Source organism: Pan troglodytes, chromosome 12 (assembly GCF_028858775.2).
Source record: "Pan troglodytes isolate AG18354 chromosome 12, NHGRI_mPanTro3-v2.0_pri, whole genome shotgun sequence".
Classification (NCBI taxonomy): Eukaryota; Metazoa; Chordata; class Mammalia; order Primates; family Hominidae; genus Pan; species Pan troglodytes.
Window position 1 is genome coordinate 25,431,793 of NC_072410.2, and position 20,910 is coordinate 25,452,702.

Below are 20,910 nucleotides of genomic sequence, written 5' to 3' on the forward strand. Positions count from 1 at the left end.
CAGCCAACCATGGGGGGCACTTGGCCTTCTACAACAGACCCAGAGCCTTCAACAGGTAGACCTAGCACCATTCTCCTGGGGAGAGAAAGCCTTTTCCACACAGACCCACACAGGTAGGCGCAGCTCCATGACAAGCTTACAGGGCACCCCTGTGCAAATCAAAACAAGTCACTTTCTCATCACGAGACTGACCAGTTCCATAATAGATGGACCTTTCCTAGAATGAGACCCTCGATTGCCTTCTGCTGGAATTTTGTCAATATAAATATATAAATCTTCCATGTCTATGATGGGAATTGAGCCCCTCAAAGGTGGTGCATTTGTGGGGTAAGAAACTGTCCCCCCATCCCCTCCAGCCCTGAGTACACACATCCCCCCTCAACACAGACCAACTTAGTGTCAGACACCGGCACCCTCACATGAAGCCCCACAGTGACACCAGTCAGCATCCCCCACACAACAGTTTTGTCTGGGGTCACTGGCACAAGCCTCTATTGCAGGGTCAAGTGTAGCTTTACAGTGAGGAAGGAGGGCAGCTGGCCCCGTGGAAGCTGTGGAGGCCGGAAGCAGCCGACTCCTGATCTCAGGGATTGCACTGCACTACAGAAGAGCCCTTGGGATGGCCTGCGAGCTGCACCCTCCAAGGTGCAAATTCTCAGACCAGGCCTGGCCCTGCCTGTGGATGTTCATTCACTGGACAAGTCTTTACTGACAGGCCAGGCACTGTTCTCAGTGCAGGGATATGGCAGTGAGCAAGGCAGCCATGGGCCCACCTTGCAATAAGGCCCTTCCTTAGGAAATGTCCCCTGAGTGAGGGAGAGAGGTGCAGCTGTGACCATCCTCTCCATTCCTGGACAGCACGTTCCCCGAAGTACAGTGCAGTGAAGGGTGGGGCAGTTCCCAGGCTAGCCCACAACAGTCTGGAGATAACATGGAGAGATGGGAAATCAGGGCGGGGTCAATGAGGGCACACAAAAGGGCAAGGAAGAGAACCCACCACAAATTAGGAAACAAACATCCCACAGAGACAGTAGGCTGGGACAGCAGATGCAGCGCCGTCACGTGAAACCCCGCAGTGACACCAGTCAACATCTCCCACAAAACATTTCTATTTTGAGTCACTGGCACAAGCTCCTGTTAAGTGCAGCTTTCCAGTGAGGAGGGAGGGCTATTGGCCCTGGGGGTCTCAGAGCTGTGGAAGTCAGAGGCAGCTGGCAGGCTGGCCTGGAGGTGATGGTCTCCAGGGACTGTGAGAAGTGAAAACACCTCCTAAGGGTCACAACCTGAAGTTTTAAACTGACAACAGAGACTCCATGCCAAGCCACTCACCAGCAAACAGCAAACCTCCCATCTCCCCTCCTCTGTCTCTTTTTTTTTTTTTTTTTTTTTTTTTGAGACCGAGTCTCGCTCCGCAGCCCGGGCTGGAGTGCAGTGGCGTGATCTCGGCTCACTGCAAGCTCTGCCTCCTGGGTCCATGCCATTCTCCTGCCTCAGCCTCCCAAGTAGCTGGGACTGCAGGTGCACACCACCACGCCCAGCTAATTTTTTGTATTTTTAGTAAAGATGGGGTTTCACTGTGTTAGATAGGATGGTCTCAATCTTCTGACCTTGTGATCTGCCTGCCTTGGCCTCCCAAAGTGCTGGGATTACAGGCGTGAGCCACCAAGTCTGTCTGTCTCTTTCATTCTTTCTTCTAGAACTAATAATTTCCTCCTTATTTGTTTATTTAAACTTCCATGTGGAATACTGGGGGAAAACAGCCACAATATTAGGGAGCTCTTCCCATCAATAGGTGGGGCCTCTTCCTCTGTCTTCTGAATCAGGGCTTGACCATGTGCCTTGCTAACAGGACATTAGCAAACATGACACAAGCAGAGGCTTGAAAAATGGTTGAACATTGAGGTTGGCCTGCCCTCTCTTGCTTTTCCTGGCAGCTCTCCAAATACCATGGGAATGAGTCCAAGCTAGCCTGCTAGAGAAGGCCCATGGAGGAGAACCAAGGCACCCTACATGAGTGGCCAATAGCCATTCATGTGAGTGAGGCCATCCCAGAGACCATCCAGCTCCAGCCAATCTTCCAGCTGGCTGTGGCCACATGAGTAAGCTCAAAAACCCAGCAGGAGAGGCACCCAGCTGAACTCAGCCCAAATTACCAAGCAACCAGCCAAATTGCCAAGCAAAACAAGAGTGAATAAATGATCGGTGTTTGTTTGTTTGGGACAGAGTTTTGCTCTTGTTGCCCAGGCTGGAGTACAATGGTGCAACCTTGGCTCACTGCAACCTCCACCTCCTGGGTTCAAGTGATTCTCTTGCCTCAGCCTCCCAAGTAGCTGGGATTACAGGCACCCACCATCATGCCCAGCTAATTTTTGTATTTTTAGTAGAGACAGGGTTTCACCATGTTGGCCAGGCTGGTCTCAAACTCCCGACATTAGACGATCCGCCCGCTTCAGCTTCCCAAAGTGCTGGGATTACAGGTGTGAGCCATCACACTTGGCTGTAAATGACCATTGTTTTAAGCCACTACATTTCAGGGTATGAATACAGCACATTGTTACACAGCAAAAGCTAACCAATACACTCTTTGGAAAGAGATGTGTGAGTTCATAAAGAGCAGCCGCAAATTCCCAGATAATAACCACACAGGCTAAGACATTGGTGTTATCACCACATATATTTCAGTACCATAAGTTCTACTTGATTTACAAAAAAAAAAAAAAAAAAAAATGCTAGGTAGTGGCAGTTCTTTGTTCTTGCAGTTGGAACTTGCACTTAAGCCAGAAGTACAGGCTAAAAAATCAACTTGTATCTCTGCTCTTAAAATAATACATAGAACCTATAAGAGCTACATCTGTCTCTGGTTCACGATTGTAAACAAAACAAAACAAAAAGGGCTACAATTTATTTATTAAGATATTGGTTCTAAATTCCTCACATATTTGTCCTATAATCACAGCACTCCCCACAAAGTAGGCACTATTGTTATCTCCATTTTGCAGATGAGGAAACTGAGGCACAAGATTATGTATCTTGCCTAAATTGCAGAGTTGGTAAGAGATAGGAGGGGGAGCCAGGATTCAAATGCATTTCTGACTCTACAGTTAATTGCTACCTAGGACTAACACCCAGCTCTGTCACAGATTATCTGTGAAACCCTGAATAAACTGCTTATCCTCACTGTGCCTCGGTTTCCTTATGTATAAAATGAGGTAACTGGTCTAAATCATAACTTCTTGACCTGAAAAGGGTTCTAAGGACGAGGTTCAGGACCAACCATGATCTCGTATAACTGTCTGCAAAGTCTTTGAGGTGAATATGCTTTGGGGGATTGTGAAAGGAGCAGTCAGTAGGATTCCAAAGAGGTCTGCAGTCCAGGAGAGGATAAGAAACACTTGACAGGCCAGGCGCGGTGGCTCACGCCTGTGATCCCAGCAATTTGGGAGGCCAAGGCGGGTGGATCACCTGAGGTCAGGAGTTCGAGACCAGCCTGGCCAACGTGGCAAAACCCTGTCTCTACTGAAAATACAAAAATTAGCCAAGCGTGGTGGTGCACGCCTATAGTCCCAGCTACTCAGGGAGGCTGAGGCAGAAGAATCACTAAACCTGGGAGGCAGAGGTTGCAGTGAGCGAAGATTGCACCACTGTGCTCCAGCCTGGGTGACAGAGCAAGACTCTGTCTCAAAAAAAGAAACACTTGACAATGTACTCTCTTAAAGGCCCTTTCCAGGACAAGTTTCTTTTCAAGTCGAATCAGCCGGTTCCATAAAATTGCTGCCAATAACACAGAAACAAGCCAGCATTGGCAGTGCACAGCCCTGGGTACAATTCAATCTGTTCTTTGGCAACCATGAACTGTGATCAATGGTAGGCGTGGTCCTGGTCTTCACTCTAGGCCTGAGTAGCACGTGTCTTTCTCTCACACCCCAAGCCCTGAGAAAGCAGTTATAGACTACAGGAACCACAAGAAGAAGCTCTCACAGTTTCTGTCCAAAGCGTACCTTGCCTAATTTTCCAGGAGCCTGGCTCTTTGTAGCTGCTTCGTCTCTTGACGTTTACCCAAAATGAGTCATTGTCCTCATACCACTGTGCCAGCTGTGGACCTCACTGCCAGCTACACGCTCTATGCTGTGCCCAGATGCTGGGCATCTCTCCTTCCTAGCCACACCCTCCCACCGCCAACGCTTGTCCTATTTGCCTGGGAGACTGCACGCCAGTTTGATATGCAATGCACAGACAGCTGCTTAAAGCTGTTGGCCCTGGCTCTCCTGAGACTCCTCTAATCTCAGCAGACTAGTTGACTCTAAGCCTGTCATGAGCTCTGCTGTGTTACACAAAAACTGTTTGAACTTTTCCTTTGGGCAGTGAAACCTCTGCCACACAACATTGTGTGTGGAAGCCTAAGATAGCAAACAGATCAAAGCTGAGCGGCTGTCGTCATTCAAGCTGGAACAGGGGCCCAAATCCCACCTGCTCAACCCTTCTCTCACTCTCCCACCCCCTAGAATCCTCTGCCACTCTCAGGAGGCTTTAGGGAATCTGGGGGAAATTTTTAAGCCATTGGAGTGGCAGAATCATGACCTGTATGTGTGTGTGTGAGTGCAGGATGAGGAAGAGAGATGGGGGTGGGGAGGGAAAGAGAGAAGAAGAAAGGAAAACTGAGACAGAAGAGAGGCAGAGACGGTGGGGATGAAAAGCTACATTGGGGATGTAGGGGGAAAACAGAGAAGAAACTCAGATTATAAAATCAAAGAAGACAGATGAATTTACATTTTATGAAAGAGAAAGCAGAGACGGAAGGAAAGAATCAGCTACATCAATAGGAAGGGTTTAGAGCCTTCTTCGCGTGTCCAGCCTGGGGAGAGCCCCTGGACTCTCAGGCACCTGGGGTAGCATGTAATGGACGAGGGGGATATGAGCATGTGAGAACGTGGGAGCAAACATTACTAACATCTTGGCGAGGGTCACACCTGGGGTGGGGTGATGCAACATCTGGAGGAAGGTGGGTAATACCTGGACTAGCCATCACCATGTACTGCAAGATGGAGCCCTCCAGATGCAGCAGGGCAGGCCCTGCCCTCAGGCTGACAGTCCAAAAGGAAAGAGAGACAGCCCCCAACACCCATGTTCACAATGTCCATACCTTCACGACAACTTGCTTCATCCAATCCTACGACCAACCGTTTGCAAAAATGGCTCCCTGCATTCCTCTCCCTTAAGGAATCCCTTCCCTACAGTGACTTTGGTTTTGGTCATATGACTTGCTTTGTCCATTAGGACATCAGTGACATTACACAAAGGCTTGAACTTGCCCTCTCCTCTCTGACTGATCTTGGGAACACTGCACCACCACCACACAAACAAGCTTCAGCTAGCTTGCTGGATGATGGCTGCACTGGGCCAGCTCATCCCCATCACCCAGGTGACACTGAGCCAATGGCCAGTCATGTGAGTGTGGCCATCCCAGCCTATTCAGGCCCAGCCTAGATGACCCAAACCAGAACTGCTTAGTTAGCTCACAGAATCATGAAGAGCAATAAACTGTCATTTTGAGCCAATAAATCTTAGGGCTGTTTGTTATGTAGCAAAAGCTAACTGATACAAATGCAAAGGTTTCCTCTTAGAGAAAACAGCCCTGTCCTGTTCAGAAGTTGCACCAGCAACTGAGTATTATGTGCAACATGTATCTAAGAGCTCCCTCAGAAGCCTTGGAAACTCCACTCCAATTTACAGCCTAAATCTGAATCTGTATGGTAGGGTGAAAAGAGTTATTTTATCAGCCCACAACAGAATCTTGGAGAGGGAGCTGCATCTTGCAAGAGGCCTGCAGGCAATCTACAGAAACTTCACATGGGTGAGGAAAATCAAGGGATGTGGTCATTTCCTCCAAGTGGGTTGACCTCAGGAGAGGAAACAGCCCTGGGGGAGGCAGATGACCCAAGGGATCTGCTGGGCAGGGGCTCAGGCCAAGAAGCACTCACGAGAAGGAAGGCCCAGGAATTGTCCCCACAGATTTCTTGGGGGAAAACACTGGGCTTCCTGAGGTCATGGGAAAGAGGCAGCACCAATTTATCTGTGTCTTGAGGCCTGAGTGACCTCAGCTGCACCTGGATACCATCTGTTACAGAAAAGATCCCGTGTCCAAACCAGAGAGCAACAGCCGCAGCAGGGCTGTCAAACACTCAGCAGAGTTTTAAAAAGAGATTTTCAGAGATTTTTTTCACATTAACAAACTCGCAAATAGCTACATGGCCTCAGCTGTGGCTCAGACACGCACGTTCACCCACATATAAAAGCTAACATTTACCGCATTTTTCCTATGTCAGTTACCATACTCTCGATTCACACGTATTAATTCATGTAATCCTCATAGAGGATCCTGAGGGGAGGTACTGCTGTCAACCACAGGACAGTTAGAGGGGGCTGCTTCAACACTCTCCCGGGGATCCCACCTCACTTGGGGGAAAAGCTAAAGTCCCCGCCCTGCCCTCACCTCCTCCCATTCTCCCCCTCACTTACTCAGCTCCAGGCACATGGCCTCCACAATGTTTCTGGAACACGCCAAATAGACTCCTGCCTCCTGATCTTTGCACTTGACATTGCATTTTCCAGGAACACCCTTCCCCCTGAAAGCTGCACAGCTCACTCCTCAGCTTCTTTCCCTTCCTCAGAAGTCACCTTCTCAGGAAGGCCTCTTCTGACCACCTAATCTAAAATTGCAACCGCCTCCCCACCTGCACACACGGCGCTTACCACCATCTGACAGGGTCTCTATTTTATTGATTCCTTTTCTTGTCTACCTGCCCCATGAGGACAGGCACTGTGTCTGTTTGGCTCACTGCCATGTGCTCAGTGCCTGGTACACAGTAGGTATTCAGTAAATATTTGTTGATTGAAGGAGGGGAAACTGAGGCAGGCAACCACAGCCCGCTACTTGCCCAAGGGCCACAGCCAGCAGGTGGCGGAAGCGTGGTTCCAAGCCAGGCCAAGGGACCGAGTCTGGAGGCTTTCCTAGTCACTACCTCTACTTCCCCATGTGCAAGTCCCTTTGCACATCAGAAACACACAACCCACTTGCACATGTGGGCACAGGGACACCCTTACGGCCCAACTGCACACTCACGTCTGCCCCAGTCCCCAGGATCCCTGCCAACGAGCCCCAATCCTCACCGCACCCAAATCCCGGGCCCCACATACAGGAACTTGCCGTCGGTCTGCGCCCCAGAGTAAAGTTTGCGCTCGGCCTCCTCACGCGTCAGGCTGCTGTGGTACCAGGGCATCCGCTCGTGGGCCGTCGTAGCAATGAGCTTCTCCACCTGCGGGGCCTGGCTGATGATGGCCTGCTCCAGGGCCTCGCCCTAGAAAAGGAGAGGCGAGGAGGTCTGTAGGTGTGGCCAAGTGCTCGTCACAGGAATCCCCTTCCGGGAGCCCTGTCCCAGAGGACTCCCCACCCCACCCAGGCGTCCCTAGCGCGTGTTAGGCAGGTTTTGGAGGACTACCTCCGCGCCATCTCCGTGGTCCCCTCCCCAATCCAGCTAGGGAGGAACCACCCCCACCTTCCAGCCCGGCCCCAAGCGCATCTCCAGCTTGAAGACCTAATTCAGGTAGTTGTGCATGGTGGTGTCACTCAGGCTGTGGACGACTACTGCCCATCTTCCCCAACAGCCACCCTACCCTAAGGGCTCACCCTAGCCCCGCGCACCCTCCTCTCAGCCCCGCCCCCATTCCAAGCCTCGCCTTCGCCGGGCCCAGTGCGTCCCTCTACCTTCCCATCTGGCATAGTAGAGCACCATAGCATCGCTCAGCCTGCGGAAGGCGACCGCCACCACGGAGCCCCTGCCTCTGAGGCCTCCTTTCAGGTTCTTCCCCAACCAGTGCCCCACCTCTCCAGCTTCCAAAGGGGACTGAATGGGGAAGACGACCTTTTCCTCCCTCCTATCCCCCCAAAACCCTCGACTGCCCCTCTTCGGCCACGCCCCTCCAGACCCCGCGCCGCAGGCTGCGCTCTCACCTCCAGCTTCCACGTCTGGCGCACGTAGTCACGCACCATGGCGTCTCGCAGGCAGTCGAAGACCCCCGGCTGCGGCTCGAGGCCCGACGGCCGGTTGCACGGCTTGCGCAGGTTGCAGGGCAGCCCGTCGGGGTCGCGCGAGTAGAACTCGCAGAGCTCTGCCGGTCCACAGTGCGCTTTGCCGCCGGCAATGGCGTAGGTGCCGTTGAGCTGGCGCTCGATGGGAAAGTGGTGGAAGCGCACATCGTGCACGAGCGACAGCACATAGCCACCCAGCGAGCGCAGGCACTGGCGCAGCAGGAAGAGCCCGTCCGCCATGCCCGCCAGCTTCAGGTGCTCCTCGGCCTCGGCACGCGAGATGCTGCCGTAGAAGAAGGGCAGGTGCGCCGCGGGGTCTGGCATCGCCCCTGGGCCTCCCGAAACCTGCGGGTTCACAGAGGGTCGGAGGCACGTCAGGGCCTTCCTGAACCTGGTGCGTTGGGCCCAAAGACGGCGCGAGAGACGCCGCGTGGAGGGCATCAGTGCCGCAGGCTGAGCGCGCCAAGGGGGCAGAGCCTGCTCTGTGCCAGAGTCAACCTGGAGAGAAGCCGCAGCCTGCTGGGCACAGATCGAGAAGTCCCAAACCCCCATCTGACTTTCCAGAGACATTATGTGGACGCCCAAGCACGCCAACTGGTCCCCAAGCACCAACACCTGTACCCATCTCTTCATGTCCCAACCACGTGCTGAATTATTGTGTTTCAGGCCCGGTGCTGGGGATATGCACGCTTGAGGCAGACGCGGTCCCACCCCGTCCTCCCGAAGGCAACACTCTAAGGAGGGAGAGCCGTGAGATAAACTGAGAAAGAAACAAAAATAGTAATTACAGATTGAGGTCAGCATTACAAAGGAAATAAGTGGAGTGACATTAAGAGAGAGATGAGGTGGCTCTAGCTAGGATGGTCACCTTCTCCAAGGAGCTAGCATTTGAAGGGAGAGCTGAAGGAGGAGGAGCCAACTTTTCAAAAAGCGCGCGGGACAGCGCATCAGGCAGAGAGGACTGCATGCGCAGAGGCCCTGAGGCCGCACCCAGCTTTGCTCACCCAAGGGCCCTACCCCTCAGCCTCCCTTGTCCCTTCCGCTGACCCTTTCCCCTCGGCCTTAGCTGGCCCCCCTCGCCCTGCCCTCTGCCTTCCTTGGCAAGTTTCTACAGAGCATATGCTAATTTGAATATCCATCCCTAGGGGACTGGTTAAATACATTAGGGTTTAATCTCAAAGTGAACTCTGATACAGCTATTAAACAAAACGTGTGATTGAGGGGAGGAGGAATTAAGGCTATTTAGACAGATGGATATCTGGTAAGGCAGATAACTTAAAATTGCCTGCCCTCAACTTTCTGGGGTGATGGTGACGTCCTGTATATTCACAGGGCTTGGGTTATGCAAGTGTCTGATTTTCCCAAAACTAAGAGAATGTACACTTAAGATGTGTTCATTCCATTGTATTTGCCCTCCCTCAATTAAAAAAGAAACATAAAATATTGAACCCTAGGTAACGATCTGCTTGCAGAAATGTTTAGGAGTGATGGGAACTGAGGACTGTAATCTAATTTGAGAGCATCCCAAAAATAACACTGACGGATGGACGAACAGAGTGAGAGGGATGGATAAAAGGATAGACAGCCAGATAGACACAGTTGATTCCTGTCATTCTCTGCAGTTCTATAAAGTCAACAAAAACACTGAATTAGCAATATAGAACTATCCCTCCTAGGGGAAATACAGAGTTAGGTTCCTAGGAAACTGTTTACATTTTCATCAACTGATCAAGACATAACCTTGTTTTTTTGTGAGTTTCTGTTTAAAGGCACCTTATTTAATAGACATGGTTGATTCACTAACATTGAACTCTTAGCCAACAGCACTATAACTATAAGCTTATCTGACATGTTTTCTCCATAAGGCACATACAGCCTTCTTGCCCTTAGGAATGCAGACAGCATTTCAGCACTATGGTTGGGGGCCATGTTAACCAGTGAAATCACCAACAAAAAGCATAAACATTCAAAATATGTGAGGCCGGGTGCGGCGGCTCATGCCTGTCATCCAGCACTTTGGGAGGCCAAGGCGGGTGGGTCACTTGAGACCAGCAGTTCGAGACCAGCCTGGCTAACATGGTGAAACCCCGTCTCCACCATAAATACAAAAAATTAGCCAGAGGTGGTGGCGAGCACCTGTAATCCCAGCTACTTGGGAGGCTGAGGCAGGAGAACCTCTTGAACCCAAGAGGCGGAGATTCCACTGAGCCGAGATCAGGCCACTGCACTCCAGCCTGGGCAACAAGCGCGAAACTCTGTCTTTAAAAAGATAAAATAGGCCGAGCGTGGTGGCTCACATCTGTAACCCCAGCACTTTGGGAGGCCAAGGCAGGTGGATCACAAGGTCAGGCATTCGAGACCATCTTGGCCAACACAGTGAAACCCCGTCTCTACTAAAAATACAAAAAATTAGCCGGGCATGGTGGCAGGTGCCTGTAATTCCAGCTACTCAGGAGGCTGAAGCAGAATTGCTTGAACCTGGGAGGCGGAGGTTGCAGTGAGCTGAGATCGCGCCACTGCCACTGCACTCCAGCCGGGGCGACAGTGCGAGACAGCAATCTCAAAAAAAAAAAAAAAGATAAAATAAAAAAACAAAATATGTGGCACCACCAAATAGAACATGAAAAAGATTGGCCGGCTGCAGTGGCTCACGCCTCTAATCCAGCATTATGGGAGGCCGAGGCGGGCGGATCACAAGGTCAGGAGACCAAGACCGTCCTGGCTAACACAGTGAAACCCTGTCTCTACTAAAAATACAAAAAAAAAAAAAAAAAAAAAAAAAATCAGCCAGCCATGGTGGCAGGCGCCTGTAGTCCCAGCTACTCGGGAGGCCAAGGCAGAAGAATGACATGAACCCAGGAGGCAGAGCTTGCAGTGAGCTGAGGTCACGCCATTGCACTCCAGCCTGGGCGACAGAGTGAGACTCTGTCTCAAAAAAAAAGAACATGAAAAAGACACTTATCTGCAGCATGAGAATGTTTGCCTTGTGCAGCCTCGGTGGGAACATGTGTATCGAGTGATTCATATTTTTGCCACTCTGTATGTCTGAGAATGACCACAAAAGTGCCATGTTGGTTTTAGGGTTTCAGATAAATTTAACAAGTAGGCAAACTCACAAATAAGAACTCCACAGTGTTGATCAACTGTATGTGATAAAGCAATTATAGCAAATCATAAACTGGAGAATCTAGCAGGTGAGTTATTGGTGTACAGTTAATTCTTTCTCTTTTCTGCATATTTGTAAGTTTTCATAGAATGTTGGGAAAAAATACCTCTCCATAGCGGTTATGAGTTGTTTCTCTACTAACATAGGCCCAGCAAGGCTACTCAGGCATAAGTTTGCATTGGAGAATTGACTTTGAGTGCCCTTCTTAGTTATGCAAATGCAACCAAGGGGTAAAATGAATGCTTTTGTGAAAGCTCCCTCTGCCCTGGGTGTCCAGAGATGGGCTCTGGAGCTGAAAGGAAGGTACTGGAATGGGAATCAGGTGAAGTCTGGGTCAGAGTAGCTAGAGGAGGGGCCAAGATCTGCACTGTAACCCGATTGATTGTGACAGTGAGGTTGGGAGGGCCAAGCTTGAGGGGGGTCCTGGATGTCCCAACAGTTACAGACAGGTGGGTGTTCCAGAGATTCATAAGGGACTGCATTTGTGGCTCCACCTGGAGAAAAAGGTCACCATTCCACAAGAGTGTTTTTAAAAAGTCATGAAGCGGCTGGGCGAAGTGGCTCACGCTTGTAATCCCAGCACTTTGGGAGATCAAGGCAGGTGGATCACATGGGGCCAGCAGTCTGAGACCAGCCTGGCCAACATGGTGAAACCCCGTCTCCATTAAGATACAAAAATTAATGGCTGGGCCCGGTGGCCCACACTTTGGGAGGCCGAGGCAGGCGGATCACCTAAAGTCAGGAGTTTGAGACTAGCCTGGCGAACATGGTGAAACCCCGTCTCTATTAAAAATACAAAAAAATTAGTCGGGCGTGGTGGTAGGCGCCTGTAGTCCCAGCTCCTCAGGAGGCTGAGGCAGGAGAATCGCTTGAACCCAGGAGGTGGAAGTTGCAGTGAGCCGAGATCACACCACTTCACTCCAGCCTGGGCAACAGAGCAAAACTCCATCTCAAAAAAAACAAAACAAAATAAAACAAAAAAACTCATGAAGGCTCCTAGGTATTCACTCTAAAGAAATGGAAATTTACATTCACACAAAAACCTACACAGGAACATTTATAGCGGTACTAGCCACAATTGTCAAAAATTAGGAATAACTTACATGTTTCCCAACAGATGAATAAGATACATGCCTACAGTGGAATTCTACTCCGCAGTAAGTGGAACAGCATACGGAGACACGCAGTTCCGCGAACGCATCGCAAAGGCCTCAGGTTGGATGAAAGAAACCAGGCTCCAAGGGCTACAAATTGTGTGATTCCACACACAACTATAGGGATGGAAAATGCACCAAGGGTTACTGGGTGCTGGGGGCCGGAGAAGGAGTGACGACAGAGGGCAGGACGGAATTCGGGGGAATAGTCTATCTTGGTTGATGTGGTGGTAGTCTCTGGGCTGTATGCATTTGTCAAATCTCAGAATTTTTCACTAAAATGATATAAAAATTTTATTGTATGTAAATTATACCCCAAATTTTTAATTAAGGGGGAAAGGAATTGGAAGATACAAACACAATGGACACTAAAAATGCTAATGAAAATAGGAAAAGTGATTAAGGGCTGTCTACACTCCTGTCCCTATGTCCTTGACTCCCAGCCTCTCAGCCAGACCTGGTCTGCGCCCACCCCCTAGGCTGTTCTCCAGCACTGATAGCACCCCTGGCAGTCTGTAGGCACCAGACAAGCACTCTGTGACCTCCTCAATCCTGGGTCCCCTGAATGGCCGACACCTATGACTCCTCCCTCCTGCTTGAGCCCCATAGACCTCTCTGGTCCTTCACAAACTTCCTGGCTTGCCTCTGCCCTCTGACCATCCTGCTCACTCTCCTTCCCCCACCCCCGTCCCCTTACTTGGGTCATCCTGTCAGTAGCTGTACATGCTGCCACATCCACCTCTCCCAGAGCCCAGATCTCTCGCCCGACTGAGGTCGGTTGGTGCTGGCATCATCTCCTTTGATCTCCACCAACTGTTTCCATTAATACAACCAACCTAAGATCCAGATGGCATGCTCATGCTGCCTGTGGCTGGCTGAACCTCACAGTATTTCCACAGAGCTGAGCTCCAGAGTCTGCAAGTTGCTCCTTGGCAATTCTTCCTCAAGGCCTCCCTTGCTCAAGACCCTAATGGCTACTGCATTGGATCTCCCCAGCCCTCTGCCCCAGCTGAGCTGTGCTACTTGCCTTCCTTCAAATGGATGTTCATACTTTCATCCACACAGCACCCTCCACCTAGTGCACCCTTCCCTCTCCCCTCCATCTTCTCCAACCCAGCCAGCCCATCCTTGAAGACTCATGGAGCCACTCCCATAAAGCATGAGGATGCAGGATGAGGCAGAAAACTGAGGGCTTGTCCAAGGACCATGGGTGCAGGGTAGCAAAGCTGGTCTCTGGGGCAGGAAGCTGTGGCAGGAAACTGTCGCCAACACAGTTTGAGAAGCTCCTCCCCACGTGGCCGCAGGTGCAGCCTGGGTAGCTAGAAGTGGGTTACGGCAGAAGAGGAGATGAGGGAGGCTCAGTGCCCAGCCCAGGGCTGCCATCCATGACCCGAGGCTAAGGAGTCCCAGAGGCAGGCTCTCTTCCTGTGCATCTCGGCTGCGTCCCAGCTTCCCTGTCCCACTGCCCACAAGGACAACGGTAATCACAAGCACCACCCCACAGCACACAGGTCGGGTGGTGGGCGCCTCCTCTTCCACCCCTGGGGCCTTTCTGGACTGTCCTCACTAGTAAAACATGGGGCCCAAGTTCCCAGGGACCCCATGGCCAGAGATGCTGGGGAGGCCAGAGAAGGTGGGCAGAGGTGACAGAGATGAAAATTCCAGGGGCAAGAGGTGGGAGCATTTGCCACGCAGCGGCTAGCCGGAGTGTCTGCTGTCAGTGAGCTGCACCAATCTAGAGCTCCCCGGGGTGACCCCAGACCCCAGGCAGGGGATCAAATGTTTCTGTTCTCAGCTGTGTCCCTGCAGACTCGTGGCCCTCCCAGAAGACACACCCACCATGAGACCCACCCCAGCCCTTGACCTGCCTGGGCCACCCCGACGGGCAGGACTTGGGTTAGGAACCGCGTCCCTCAGTCCCCAGTGAGCCTGTTCATTCCCCAAGCCTGGCCTATGGTTCTCCCTAGGCTGACCCCAGTCAGCTTCCTCTTGAGCTCACAGTTCAGAGATCCTAGTTTGGCCTTCCCAGAACTTACAGCCCCAGGATCACAGCACAGAGATCACAGCAGAGCAGCCACGGGGCACCTGCCCCACGCTCACAGCCCAGGCCCTGGGAGGATGATGGGAGGAAGCCTTGGAGCCTGGTCAGAAGGATCTGCCTGAAATCCCACCATTCACCCAGCCTCCCTGGGTAAAGGCAGTGCTAGATTACAGCTGTTCCAGAGAGATCAGATTCCCCAAACATGCTTCAAAGGAAAAAAGAGTCAAGGGGTCAAATACAGTTTCAAATGCTGTGAAAAGCACATTAAAGGCTCCGAGAAGACCACATGGAAGGACCCCTTTCAGCGTCACTTAATTCCCACACCTATTCAGCAAAGCCTTGAAGGTCTACTGTTTCACAGAACATTCTCTGGGCATCAGAAGCCCCCATTACATGCCCATCGTCAGAGCAGAGGTATCACACCAAAGCCACTGGACCTGGTGGGAGTGGGCAGGAGCAGCACAAGCTCCACATGTCCCCCCAGCCAGAGGCTCCACGTGTCCCCCCAGCCAGAGGCTCAGAGGCTCCTCGTGTCCCCCCAGCCAGAGGCTCCACATGTCACCCCAGCCAGAAGCTCAGAGGCTCTGCGTGTCCCCCCAGCCAGAGGCTCCACATGTCTCCCCAGCCAGAGGCTCCGCATGTCACCCCAGCCAGAGGCTCCGCATGTCCCCCCAGCCAGAGGCTTGACATGTCCCCATCCAAGGCTCTGCAGGAGCAGGGCCCCAGCCCCTCACCGCCCCACCTCCTCCTACTGCCCCCCCACCACCCTGTTCCCACTCCAGCTCCTGGCTCTCTCTCTCTGAACCCCTAGTCCTCACCTGAGACCCTAAGTCCCTCTGAAGCCATGTTCCCTGCTCCTTAATCCCCCAGCTGTGCTCGGGCCGCCTGTGCCCACCAACAGAGGCAGCATAGGCACTGGTCGTCAGCACATGCCAGCTTGGTGAGGCCATGAGCCACACAGCCACAGTTAGCCATGGCTGCAGGCTCCTCCTTCATATGTCTTTCCTGACTGCAGGGATTGGATTCAAATCGTGGAATCGTGGACCCACCACGTGGTCACAGTGCAGCCTCAGCAGCGAGTGAAGCTCGCCAGACCTCCTCCGGAAAGCAGGGCCAGTGAAGGTGTCCGGCACTGGGGCTGCAGGGACTCCCTGGGGTGAGACTTGCTGGCCCCTGTCATGCCATCACATCCTCTTCTCTGCTTGAAGCCCTCTAGGCTCCCACCTCACTCGGGGTGAAAATGCAGTCCTCAGGGTGGCCCCGAAGGCCCTTCATGATGCCCATCACCCGCCCCCCCACCCCCGCCACTCACTCCCCTCCAGCCACACGGGCCTCCTCATGTTATTCGTTCAGGTCCCTTGGACAAACCAGGCATGGTGCAGCCTCGGGGCCTTTGTACTGTCTGTTCCCTCTGCCTGGAGACTCTTCCTCCAACACCTTCCACTTTATTCAGTTCTCTGCCTAAGTCACCTCCTCCAGGAGGCCTTCCCTGACCTCCCTCTCTAAAATAGCCTCTCCTTCTCTCTCTAGCCCTGACCCAGCTTTGTTGTTCTTCACCACCTAAAAGATGATATTGTATCTATTGGTGACATGGTACCTTTGTCCCTGCCAGAATGTAAGCACCATGGGAGTGGAGCCTTTGTCTTGTTCTCCTACCTATACCAGCATGGCACAGAGTAGGTGCTCAATATACCAGGTACCTACAAAGGTCTGCAGTCCACTGGGATGGGTGGGGACGCCTCTGAGCACCGGTGGAACCTGACACCTGGGAAGGGGTGAGGGGCCACAGGGGCTTCCTTGGGTGGAGGATGGCGGGAGAGGAGGGGCCCATCCTGAGGATCCTGGCCACAGGCTATTCCCTCAGCCCAGAAGTGCGCTGCATCCTTCTACTGGGCCTCAGGCTTCAGGCCTCCTCCGTTGTCCCATCCTCCCAGAAGCATTCCATGAGCCCCGCCCCCTCCCCAGCCTGGGTCAGGCACCTCCCCTAGGCTTCCAGGGTCCCCATCCTCCCACATCACAGCCCTGATGGCCTCTGTCTCTGCTCCTCGGTCCCTCACCAGGCTGAGCTCCCCGAGGCAGGGCCCACGGCTCTGTTTTGTTTTCTATGGAAGCTCCTGCTTCCTCCCCACAAATATTTGTCAAGTGTGTAAGGACAATCACAACAGCGTCTGTGCTAGGGACTGCACTACCCTTTGCGAGCATTAGCCATTTATTCTAATTCTCACCACAACTACATTTGGTGGGAACTGTTATCCCACTCCTCAGCTAAAGAAACTGAGGCTCGGAGAGGTCAATGTCACTGTCAGAACATGCAGCCTGCAAGGGGCCACCAGGATTTGAACTCAGGTCTGTCCAATGCAGCAGCCAGCACTAACCACTCCAGCAAATGTCTATTAGGAGACCCTGGAGAGCTGGGCTGGTGCGGGGTCAGGGTCAGATTCCCCAACCCAGCACACTCTCCAAGTGTCTGTTGATTGAACAATGCCCTTCCACCGCCCCTCCAGTGAGGCCCCCAACTCCGGCCTCCACTGCCTGTGTGACCTCAGCAAGCAGCGGTCCCTCTCTGGGCCTCAGGCTCTGTGACTGTAAAAGGGAGATGGGAAAAGGCGGTGTGAGTCAGGAGGATAGGGGCTGATAGAGACAATGGAACAGGGTGGGACTGTCCTGGGCCTTGTAGGCTGTTCACAGGATTCCTGTCCTGGACATGCTGGATGCCAGTAACACCCGCTGGGTCACAACCCAAACTGTCTCCAGGCACTATCAACTGTCCCAGGGAGATGGGAGGAGGTAAAATTGGCTCTGATGAGAATGGCTGCCTTAACCCTGTACCTTCGGGTGGGGCAGGGAGTGGTCAGCACGGGGTGGTCTGGGTGCTGCAGCCCCGGAGAGCATACAGGAACTGTGGAGTCCAGAGCCCGAGGCCACCCAGAGCTAGTGAGGATAATGAGGGTTTTAGTGAGACGTTTCTGCAGCACCTGTATGTGCCGGGCAGTGTGGATACAGTCACTCTCTTTATCCTCCCGAGAGCCCTGGGAGGGAAGCACAGAGAGATGCGGTGACTGGTCCAGTCACACAGCTGGTGAGTGGCAGAGCCAGAATGTGAAGCCAGGGCCCCAGGCTCCAGAGTGTGCACATCAACACCACCCCCTCAACACTGCCAGGGCAGTGGGGCTGAGGATGGAGGGCGGGTGTGAAGAGGAAAAGGAAGCTCTGGATTCAGCAGGAGGCAGCTTCACAGGTGGCACCTTAGGAGTCCCTGACCCTGATCTCTCAGCAAGGCATTATTAAACACCTCCTGTCTGCCTACTGTTCCAACCAAGACGAGAGTAATGAATCATCTCGAGCTGCTCACCTCATGAACTCCTGTTCCTTCCTGTCGGGGATCCTTCCTACCTGGGACACATTTCCCAGCCTCTCGCCAACAGTCAGGAACCAGGCGCCTGCCAGGTGCCCATATCTGCGTGTGCATTTAACAGATGCACAAACTGAGGTCAGAGAGGCCAAGCAACTTGCCGAGAACACACAGCAGTTGAGCAGAACTCAGTGTTTTGCTCTTTCTCTCTCCAGGTCTTCCTCTAACCTGAGCTCGCCTACAAGTGGCTCAAGCCTGCCCTGGACTCCTCACAGGAATCACAGCATTCTGCTGATGGAGCTCACGGCCCTGGTGAGCAGCCCCCTCATCTTCACAGGGCCTAGGGGCCAGAGTGCACATGCGCTTTCTCTGGAGGTTTCTCTGCCTCCGAGAGCCAAGGATGCAGCCAAACAGGGCCCAGCAGGAGCCCAGGGACTGAGCAGGCCTCACCGTGTACCCTGAACAGCCCCGCTCGGCCAAGCCTCTGGAGGGGGAGCTGCTTCCCTCAGCGTGGCCACAAGCCCCGTCTGCCTCCATCTCCAGCCAGTCACCACCCAGCCCAGTCCTCCAGCTCTCCTGGTCCTCCCAGCAACCTCCTGACTCCCAGTTAATATTCTGTCTTCCTCCTCCAGACACAGCCCACCATGGAGACGGTGGCCAGGTGCCACTCCACCCAGGCACCACTTACCTGGGGACGTACAGGTGGATGTCCAGGCAAACAGGCCACTTGCGGGGTCTCTGGTCCCAATGCCAATGGAGAGCCGGTTCTGGGTGAGGAATCGGGGCTTACAAAGCCGGTTTGGATTTCCCTGCAGCCCAAGCCCCCAGCCTGAGAGGGAGGCCCTGCCGCTCACACTCTCCGCACACACTCCGGGGGAGGATGTCACACCCCGCCAGGGTTTCTCACTCATGGATGGGGGGGGTTCACCCTCTGCCAGGTCTCCCAGAGCCCCCTGGGGTGGCCCTGGTGGCAGGACACAGGCAGAAGGCCCGAGGACAGCCGCTTACCTGAATGCCCCAGCAGCAGCTCTGAGGCCCACGGTGGGCCAGGCCTGCCCGGAAGGCCTGGTGTCTGCTGAGCTCCGGCAAGCAGGCTTGTCTGAAACTAACCTATTTCCTGGATGCGAAGACAGGAAAGGGGGCTGTGTTTGATGTTTACATCAAAGTCACAAAGTGCTGTGCTCAAGGAAAATCACAGGCCACGTGCTCCAGGGAGGCAGAGGGCATTTCCGGGGCCCAGCACTGCCTGCCCAGCTGCAGGATGGGACTGAGAGATGGGAATGAGGCTAAGCAAAGGCAGGGTTTCAGGAAGGACGACTCCAGCAGCAGGAACCGTCAGAAGGGAGGAAGCCTGCATACCTGGAACCGGAGGGTAGGCAGCAGTGGTGGGAAGGAGGGGAGTCCCAGGGCTCATGGAAACTGGAATGCCCCCATTTTCCCCTCAAAGGGGCGTCGCCCTGGGGCCTGCACCAGCTAGACAACCCAGAGGAGTGATTTGTTTATTCCACAGGCAGGTTAGAGCTGGAAGGAGGAGAAACCCACTGAGTCAGCCCATACCCCGAAGGTGAGAACCCCTCCTGTGCCAGGCATCTGGATGGCAAGGACAGCCTGCCCTTGCTCTCCAGTGGCTCGCAGGCTTGTGGGGGGCAGCTGAGTCCACAGGGAGCCAGGGCTGGGAGGCCGGAAGCCTGGGCACTGTGTGTCCCCAGAGTATCCCCAAGCCAGCCTGGAGGATGTCAGGGATGCGTTCCAGGAGGAGTCAGCCACCCAACCGAGACACAGAGCCAGGGCATCCCCAGTGCTAGCCCGGCCCACCTGGGACCTTTCCCACGAAGCTGAACCTGGCTGAGTGCCATCCCGCTGTGGCCACCACCTCCTCCTCCTCTTCCTCTCCTCCCTTCCCTCACCCTGTGCACCCCCCACCCTTGGGCCTGGGGCCACACCTCATGCACTCTCTCAGAGAGGGGCCTGCAGAGCCACTCTCTCGGCTCCATCTCCCCTCTAGTGCCCCAAGGCCTCTGGGAGCCTCTTGCCCACCACCTCCTTGCTTTCTTGGGCACTAAGGGAGTCGTCACAGCTCTCCTGTCTGTGGGGCCTCAGAGACCTGTGTGGAACTGCCCTGGGCCCACTGTGGAGACTCCTAAAGCTTTTCTTCTTGGGGTCCTGCTGCCCTTGTTAAGTGGGCTTGTGATACCCTACCTTGTTTTAACCTGAATTGACTCTCCCTTAGCTAAGAGAGCCAGACAGACTCCATCTTGGCTCTTTCATTTGCAGCCCCTTACCCACCCCGCTTCCTCAAGGACTTAACTTGTGCAAGCTGACTCCCAGCACATCCAAGAATGCAATTAACTGATAAGATACTGTGGCAAGCTATATCCGCAGTTCCCAGGAATTCGCCCGGTTAATAGCACCCAGAGCCCCGGCGTTTGTGTCCGGTTGATAACGCCCAAAGCCCCGTGTCTATCACCTTGTGATAGATTTTAAGCCCCTGCACCTGGAACTGTTTGCTTTCCTGTAACCATTTATCCTTTTAACTTTTTGCCTGCTTTACTTCTGTAAGATTGTTTTAACTAGACCCCCACCTGTCCTTTCTAAACCAAAGTATAAAAGAAAATCAAGCCCCTTCTTTGGGGCTGAGAGAATTTTGAGCACTAGCTGTCTCTCAGTCACCGGCTAATAAAGGACCCCTGAATTCGTCTCAAAGTGCGGCGTTTCTCTGTAACTCGCTCGGTTACAACAGGCTCAGCTCCCCAGTCTGCCTGAGGACCCCCTCACACCCTACCCCGAAGCCTCCTTCTTGGGGACCTCCTTTCTGGCCCTCTACTATCCTCTGGCCGCCTGAATCCCCTTTAGAAAATCTGAGTTCCGGCTCTAGGCTAGGATACTTTTCTCCTTCATACAGCCCCCTCCAAAATGGTGTTTGCTAGCAGCCTCCCTTTTCCCCAGCGGCATCTTGAAACTCCAGGTGCAGCAAGCATCCCTTCACATCCATGCTGGACACTCATTTCTTGGAGTATTGAGAGAAGAAGACCCCGGCACCCTGAAGAGAGGAGAAATTACAGCATCAAATCACATTCATACTACAATAATGAGAGTCGCACTGATTATGTG

At 53.2% G+C, this 20,910-nt stretch overlaps 1 protein-coding gene across 7 annotated transcripts in view; it reads right to left on the bottom strand.

Moving 5' to 3' along the window:
* The window catches only part of ZAP70 (zeta chain of T cell receptor associated protein kinase 70), a 28,931-nt gene extending 8,092 nt beyond the window's left edge, over window positions 1-20,839 (bottom strand). The window contains exons 1-6 of one of the 7 annotated variants that reach the window (XM_063789529.1): window positions 19,159-19,286; window positions 18,808-18,916; window positions 18,488-18,566; window positions 17,800-17,904; window positions 8,009-8,431; window positions 7,195-7,355 (exon numbers count right to left, since the gene is read on the bottom strand). In XM_063789529.1, coding sequence (XP_063645599.1) covers window positions 7,195-7,355; window positions 8,009-8,431; window positions 17,800-17,904; window positions 18,488-18,566; window positions 18,808-18,916; window positions 19,159-19,213 — 932 coding nt within the window. In that variant the 5' untranslated portion in view covers window positions 19,214-19,286. Of the gene's footprint in view, window positions 1-7,194; window positions 7,356-8,008; window positions 8,432-12,355; window positions 12,524-17,799; window positions 17,905-18,487; window positions 18,567-18,807; window positions 19,010-19,158 lie in introns of those variants that run through there. The other 6 variants (XM_009442935.4, XM_016949044.3, XM_063789530.1 and 3 more) reach the window with 6 other exon arrangements.
* Between the last annotated feature and the right edge of the window lie 71 nt (window positions 20,840-20,910).